Raw genomic sequence first — 8,385 nt, forward strand, 5'->3', positions numbered from 1 at the left:
TATACAGTATGAAATTACTAATTTTTCATATAAAAATGATAAATTCTTATCAATATTCATAGAATTTTTTTAAAATTCTTATAGATATAAATACCAACCACCCACTTCTTTAATACCAATATAAGATTGATTGGAACTAAAAGCGGAGAGATTAGATATTGTTTACATAATCAAGTGGAAGTATGGTGAGATTAAAAGGTTATTACCAAAATAAGCATACTAGCGTTCTGAACAAGGGAACAGAAAATCAAAACTGAAGTCAGTTATGAAATGAATCATTTATGCACCAAATGGTCAACAATATTTCTGTTTTTGGAGTAGTTATAAGAGGCACTAGCCAGCCCTCCCAGCCAAGAAGTTAAAATCCTGATGTCAATTTCCATATTCAATTACATTTTAGAAATATCACTTTCTCAGTTCTCACCCCATAAATACCCATTTCCTCCCTCTCCACTCCCCTCTTCCCATAGCTTTCTAAATTTCCCTTTCTCCAATTCTTTTTTTCCAAACAAAGAATTTCATATCACACATTTTTTATTCATTTTCTGAAAGAGATATAAATACTAAGAAACCGAACAAAAAACCAAATAAACCCTCAAATTTTCGCTGTAAATTACAACTATATCCAGAACCCCAAAAGAACAAAAGGAAAATCCAAACGATTCATGGCTGCCACGTTGTCCGTTGATAACTTTCTAAGGGCACCCAAAGTAATTAATCCCAAACAGTAAGGGCAAAATAGTGATTTTGAGAGATTAACACTGTGCGAACAATGATTTTGCAGGAATGGCTTGCAGAGTTGGCAATGTCCGGTCTCTCTTCTTCGGCTTCGCTCATCAAATAAACAAACTAACTCACACATAACACACTCTTTTCCTTTCCTTTCTCTTTCGGTAGTTAAGCTGCTCCAATCTCCTCACCTACTTTTTTTTTTTTAAATTTTCTATCTCCAAAAAAGAAAATTCATTTCTTCACTTATTGCTTTCCTTCATTTTCATTTCATTCAATTTTTTCTGTTCCTTCTGAAAAAATGCCTCTGGTGAGGTTCCAAGTGAGGAACGAGTACAGGTTAGGTCAATCTGAGCTTTACAGAGAAGCTAACCGTGAAGATCCTAAAGCTGTTCTTGATGGTGTTGCTGTTGCTGGTCTCGTTGGGATCTTACGCCAATTAGGCGATCTTGCCGAGTATGTTCATTAATTTTTTAATCAATTATATGTTTTCATTCAAATTGTAAGTGCTATTAAACTCTATGAATTGCCAATGCTTGAAATAAGAAAAGAAAAAAAAAAAAAAGATTTCCTGTGCTTCCTGTTAAGATAGTTATATCACTTATTCTTTTGCATTAGCCTTACATCTGTTTCTATAGTAGAATGAGGAGGACCTGAGACGAGCTTATAACTAATAATAACGCTTAACTCTTATTTGTCAATACACAAAAATCTTCAGTTGCTCCTATTTTCCCTTGGACGTCTTAGCTAGTTTAAAGATTTATGTTATGATTGCATTCTAGAATATAGAGTTTGTTGAGATAGCCAACTAGATAATAGGCTTAAGCAATGACTCTGTATATTTCTCTGTGCTTGTTTTTGCATGTCTTGGCTGAATGTTCAGATGAGTAGCCTATATAGAATTTCTTTAGATTCATTTTAGTGGATCTAATTGATTGGCTTTAGTGTGCCACTGATTGTGTTTGGCTGAAGATAACACACTCTTTGAAAATCATTCTTACAATTTTAACACTCAGGCATTCTAGAACTACTAGTGACTTCTAAAATGTCAGTTATTTTATCCCTATCGAATATAGTTTTTAGATTTTTTTTTCTCCCTTGCGAGTGTTTTGCACCTACTCAGTCAATCGGTGAACTGTAGTTAGTATTTTTATTTTCTTGGATAGGATATAGTTGGACAAAGATTTAATATCAATGGCTATTTTAAACATGTACCTATTAGAAAATAATTTAACTAACACAAAATATTTGAGATGTTGATAGATTTGCAGCAGAGGTTTTTCATGGTCTACAGGAGCAAGTAACTACTACAGCTTCTAGAAGTCATAAACTGATGGTTCGTGTGCAAAATATTGAAGCTGCACTGCCTTCTCTAGAGAAGGCGGTGCTGGCTCAAACGAGTCACATACACTTTGCCTATACAGCTGGTATGACACTTCAAACTCATAGATGAGTAGATCTTTAGTTAATGATATGTTTTTTGGTATAAATTTTCATTTTTCAAAGGAAAATTTTCTGTGGTTCTGATGTATTCCCATGTTTCAAATAGCTGATTCATCACCTTAATGGACTGCATTGCAAAGAAATCAGAAAAAAAAACATAGATGTGGCACTAGGTCGTGTAGAAGGGGCTGCTGGTAAATGAACTGAGTCACAATTTTAAATGTTAGCTTCCATCATACTCCATGGACCCTTTAGTGCTTAGATAGCTTTATAGAAGTTTATTCTGCCCATCATGTTAGTTTTTGCTTTCATCTCCGGGTTATCCAATTCATTACAAAAAGGCAGCTGCCTTGCAGGTTCTGAATGGCATTCTCGTATTCAAAATGGACAAAACCATTTCATCTATAATGACTTGCCTCGATTTATCATGGACTCCTATGAAGAATGTAGTGATCCTCCACGCCTACACTTACTTGACAAGTATGGCCTTTTTTCTATCCTCAAAGAAATAGTGCGTGCAGTTAGATTTTGAAGTTTGGTGATTATCCTAATTTTTCCTTCGCTTTTCCGTTCAGATTTGATACTGGTGGCCCAGGATCTTGTTTGAAGAGATATTCAGATCCAACCTTCTTTAGAAGAGCATCAGGCAACTTCAAGGAACCAGATGCTGAGAAAGTCCGAAAGGAAAAGAAAGTTCGGAAAACCAAGGTATCTTTGTCACTACAAATTCTTAATCATCATGAGAAGCATTATGATAGTGTTGGATGCTTCCTATGTTTTTATTGGATTAGCTTGCGTTCACAGCCAAAAGGTTAAATTATTACTTTGCAGTACCTATATTTATCTCCAAATTTTTCACTAATGTGCAGTCACACTTGTTCATTACCATTGATTGTCATATCATTCAGCTCTTTTCTTTTTCTCTTGCATCTTAGTGCAGTATGTCATTGATAATAAAAGGCATAGTAGTCTCATTGATGCTGCTTTTTAAATGGTGTTCTGTACTTGTAAAAATGGACAGAAAAAGAGATCATCACAAAGGAATGTGGACTTTCTGAGTTCTGCCTCAATGCTAAATCAGAGTGCAAGGTATACTATCTATTTGAAGCAGGTCTGGCTATGTTGAGCCTGATGATATTGACATGCATCTGATATTTGACTGTGCAGAATGCCATTTTCTATTCCAACTGTTAATGGGCGAACTTCTCCTTCTCATACAGCCTCCACAACTGACATGACATTAAAATCTGATCTGGGTGATCATTCAAATTCATTTGATTCAAGAACTGGGTCGGCGTATGTTGAATGTGTTTTCCATTTGAGTTCCTCTGCACAACCTGAAGAACAGGAATCTAAGGAATTCTCTGCAAGGTTCTTGCATCATAATAATATTGCTGATTCAGTTATCCCTAATGAACAACCCAGCATTGTAACCGATAATTCCCATCAGAGTTCTTCACCTGAGCCAATTGTGCATAATTCATCTTCTGATATTTGGGATGAAAAGGCAGAAATAGTGGAGCCTGAGGATTTACAGTCTGATGAAAATGAAGCTCCAGACATGTTTATAACAGATTCTGATCTAGGCATTCGGAATGAGAACGCTCTCAACCTCAGAAATCCTTATCAATTGGATTTGGCGTTTGATAATGAAGATACCCTGAAATCAAGCACTGATGGGAATGAGCTTGATGAAATTGAAAGTGAACCAGACAATTTCATGGATGCCCTTAACACCATCGATTCAGAATCTGAAAATGACCTTGATTGCCTAACAAGACATGAAGTGGAGCAATTTTCCTCTATTGTTAACAATCAAGGAATACAAGATGATGTAGACAAGGTCACTGAACATTTATCTGATGATCCTTCTGGAAATGAATCTCATAATCCTTCTGAGCTTTCCTTGAATAAAGGAACAACTTCTGACTTGGGCAACAATGTTCAATCAAATAGCTTTTCCCATGAGCATACATCTCATATTTCTGGAGATCCTTCTAATTCAGATAATTTACCTGGCATGGAAAGTTTCACGGCTGCTGATGCTCTTGATAGTCTCAATGTAGAATCTTTTGTCAGTGCCAGTGATCCTTCATCCTCTGGCTGTGGTATGTCAAGCATGGCGGAACCATTGAGCGACAAGGCTGTAAGCCACTCCTGCAAGTCTCAAGAACCTCAGGCTGAATTGGCTACTGTTCAACCAGTCTCGTTCTGGACAAATGGTGGTCTGTTAGGACTTGAGCCATCAAAACCCCCTGATTTTGCTGTTGCAAACACATCAAATATGGATTCTGAGACAAGAATTAATAGTGAGGTCATTGGTCATCCCAATCACTTTTCTATGCCAAGCAATGATGGTGAGAGAGGGAGGCCTGACATTTTGGTTAAGGATGACAGAAGCACAGAAAGGGATCTGACTTCTGAACGCTCCAGTTCACAGCATAAGGATCAAGATTCTGAAGTTGAAAAGACTGGTGACTTTCATCCTGTTGATAGATTTAATCATGCTGATGGCGAAAGGCATAATATCACCAGTGTAGTTAAACCGGGAAACGAGTTGCCAATTGATGCGAATATCAAAGACACATGTATAGGGGAAAATGAAAAAAACTCATCGCAAATGTTTGGACTTGGGCATAGGTTACTTATTAATGGCTTTCGTAGAAAGATTTCACTTGTCCCTGATAGTCAATGTGAGCAGGCTAGCTCACTGAGAACTAGTGCATCGGACCAGAGGAATGGACACCATAGAATTACACATCATGCAGCTGCAGATAAAACACTCGATGGGAAGTTTGGACATAAAACGAATGTAGGTTCACTTACTTCTTCACCGCCACTAGAACATATGAAAATATCTTTCCACCCCATTGATAGCTTTGAGGCTTCCAAACTAAATTTGAAATTTCCTGACGGGAACCACAATAATGGAAGCACTAGAGATATGTTCCCAGCATTTCAGTTGGTCCCAGAGCCAACTATTCCATTGAAAGATGCAGGTTCTGACTCTGATGATGATACTTTCTGTAGATCATCTCCTTATTTATCAGATGATTGTCTTAGCCATCACTCTGACTCAGATTCGGAGAAATGGGAATCTGATGAATCTCCTGAAAACAAGGACCATGAGCTATATGATTCCTTGTGCAGAATACCACCTGTTGAATCTGTTTCAAGCTCTCTACAGCCTACAGAAATGGGCAATGATGGCATTCACATGAACTCAGGACTTAAAAGTTTGTATAGTGAGAATGGTGCAGATTCATCTCTCTCTTCTTCTCTGCTAGATCTTCCCAGCTTTGATGCTATGAACCCTGTAATATTGGGAAAATCAAAAGATAATTTGGAACAAAGGAATTACATAGAATCACAATATTCTGAGGACCCCAACCCATCACCACCACCACCTCCTCCAGTGCAATGGTGGGCTACAAAAGCCACCGCTTATATGGCACAAGACAAACAAAAGACAACTCCTGAAGTCCACAAACATCCAGTTGATTTAAAGCTTTCGGAATTCCCAGTATCTCAGCAACATAAACCAGCCCCAGCTAATGAGAAACAAACAGATGAGGAGATCACAGCATTTAAACCAAAGGGCAAGGTATAATTGCTTTACTATAGTTACATGACTGGCTTCCTTTGCAATATTTTTGTGTTAAGCTTTAAGGTTGAATGGTTCTTTGACAGTGGGAAAGTGGGAGCCATCTGCATCTTTGTAATTCTCTTTTGTTTTGCAGCAGGAGGAATGCAACTTGAGCCCGCTGAAAGAAGCTAATATGCCTGAAAAAGGGATGGATGAAAAGGAAGATTTTTTGCATCAAATCAGAAGAAAAGTAAGTGAACCTTTCTTTTTTCTCTCCTTTTCTGGAGAATAATTATTATTTGGTCTTTCCATAGGGAGAGACATATCAAGATTAGCTTATTATTAGACTAAACTGTTTGTGTGATTGGATTTATTGCCCCTAATAAATCCTAAGGGGACTGGAGCACAAAATGTTGAATTGGGGCTGGCGCATGCAATGTTTAATTATGTGATCTCACCATAAATGAGTTTTACAGTTCATGATTTTCACACCTAACAATTAAGTGATGCATACTTAAATAGTGAGCACTTAGGCACAAACAAGAAAGTTCAGGGATGTTGGATCTGGTGAACCTTAGAAAGAGCTATCAGTGACTATTCCTGAATCGCAGTGTTGCCATCTTTTATTTATGCAAGACCGTCATTTCTGAACCCTGATCCATAAGTAAATTCTTTCATTGAGGCCTATATTCATTATCAAATAGTTGTAGGATGAGGAGCAATCAAAACTGCCTTTTTTAGTAAATATTAGAGATTGCTTCCCCCTCATCTCTCATCCATTTATCTCAGCCAAACTCCAACGACAACTGCATTTCTTCAAATGTAATCCTCTTAACCGGAACTATATAAATTATGAACTTAGATCTTATCATGTGGGACCTACAACCAATTAAATTCTTAGTTGCATTTGCAAAGTAGAAACAGTTGCACTCGTTGGAGTATGTGGTCTTCTTAATAGTAATCTATAATGATGAGTGTTTGTTCCCTTTGCTTGGCCCTTAACTCTTTTCTGGTTTATCCGTATGCTGCATAGCTTGAGCAAGCATTTCTTTATATACCATGAAATAGAAATTACTGATAATTTTTCCTTTAATTCTGCTATCTCAGTCATTCACCCTAAGACGCACTGTGGCAGCTAAGCCTACCTTCGCAGCAGGTCCTGCTGCAAATGACAAGGTCACTGCAATTTTGGAGAAAGCAATTGCGATCCGTCAGGTTGTCAATCATCCTCCCTTTTTGTTCTCATTTATTTAATATTGCTATCCTTTTAATGACTCACACCATCAAATTTGACGTTTCAGGCTGTTGGGAGTGATGACGGGGAAGATGATGATACTTGGAGTGACGCTTGATCTTTATGAGACATTGTGAGAAGTTCATCAGCAGCGGATCCTCTTGTAGTTTTGAGTTCATGTAGTTGTGCAAGGCTGTATAATATATGTGAATAATCCCAGTTTCTGTGTAATTAATTTGTAGGTTCTTATTGCATCTTTATGGCAAATATTTGCATTATTTTTATCAAATAGTCAATGATTAGCTATCAGGCATATCATGATGTAAAATTTTCATACATAAGAGGCGCATATTTACGAATGGTGCCCTTTCCTTTCTTTTTTTTTTTTTGTCCCCCTCTTGAGGATAAATTAGGGGCAAAACTTTCAATTTGACAGCCAAAAAGAAGAGAGCAAAATTGTTTTCTTTTTATGATAGCGTTTATTGTCGTTAATGAATAAAAATTTTCATCAACTGTCAATCCGATACTTTTAGTACTCTGGATGTAATCAAAATCTTTTATGGAAAAAATAAATGAAAATACTGCTAACTAATTGTTTATGCAGGCGACAGAGATAACTCACTTTGAGGCATGTCTCTCTCTTTCTCTCTTATTTTTTTTGGTTGGTTTTTGCAAAAAGCAGCAATTCATTCATATGAAATATGAAAAATAGGAAGAGCTCACTTTGATATGAATTTCAGAGCCAATCCAACACGAAAGAATAAAAGTTCTCCAATGGAAATGTCATCAAAGAATGCTATTTTAGCTATAGTAAGAGCCGCCCGATTAAATGTTCACTTTACCAATAATAATAAAAAAACTATCAATTAGATGAAACATAAACACAAACTTACAAACTTTATTAATATATTTTCTTCATTAATAACTAGCTTAAATTCACAGTCGTCCTTATCTTCGATCATCATCAATAGTTTCAGTATACTGAATAAATCACCACGGGAGATAAATGAAAACTTCGCCAAACAAAAAACAAATCATACAAGAAAGACAAAAGCATTCATAAAGAGACCAAAAAAAGAAAGTCAGAAAAGAAGAAACATAGTTAAAAATAAGTAATGTCAAGTCTAGCTCAGATGATACTAGACTAGAGTGATTGTAAAGTTTTAAATTTGATCGTTAATTGGTCAACACACCTTCGTCTTTTTTATTAATTGCCTTTTAAATTTACCATTTTTGTATGATTTGCTGTAATGAGAAATAAGGTCATCATCTAATACGGTTCAGGAAGAATGACCGAGTTAACCAAAAATAAATACAGTCGCCTCAGCCCATTTTGGTTGGTGACAGAACAGAGTCCTTTAGGGAGGAAAAGCTTTTGTAGCTTGATGCCTGA

General features: G+C 36.6%; 1 protein-coding gene across 2 annotated transcripts; it reads left to right on the plus strand.

The window, feature by feature from the left end:
* The first annotated feature begins 469 nt into the window (after nt 1-469).
* On the plus strand, nt 470-7,371 carry LOC8259241 (protein SCAR3). 2 transcript variants are annotated; one of them, XM_015721431.3, is made up of 9 exons: nt 470-1,185; nt 1,993-2,156; nt 2,529-2,652; nt 2,748-2,880; nt 3,194-3,261; nt 3,340-5,776; nt 5,916-6,008; nt 6,866-6,973; nt 7,060-7,371. In XM_015721431.3, exons 1-9 carry the CDS (start codon nt 1,031-1,033, stop codon nt 7,108-7,110), a joined length of 3,333 nt encoding a protein of 1,110 aa, XP_015576917.2. In that variant the 5' UTR covers nt 470-1,030; the 3' UTR covers nt 7,111-7,371. The 2 variants fall into 2 exon arrangements, with proteins under 2 accessions (XP_015576917.2, XP_002522581.2); XM_002522535.4 differs by having other exon boundaries at nt 473-1,185; nt 5,913-6,008.
* The last annotated feature ends 1,014 nt before the right edge of the window (nt 7,372-8,385 follow it).

The sequence above is a fragment of the Ricinus communis genome, chromosome 5 (assembly GCF_019578655.1).
Source record: "Ricinus communis isolate WT05 ecotype wild-type chromosome 5, ASM1957865v1, whole genome shotgun sequence".
NCBI classification, from domain to species: Eukaryota; Viridiplantae; Streptophyta; class Magnoliopsida; order Malpighiales; family Euphorbiaceae; genus Ricinus; species Ricinus communis.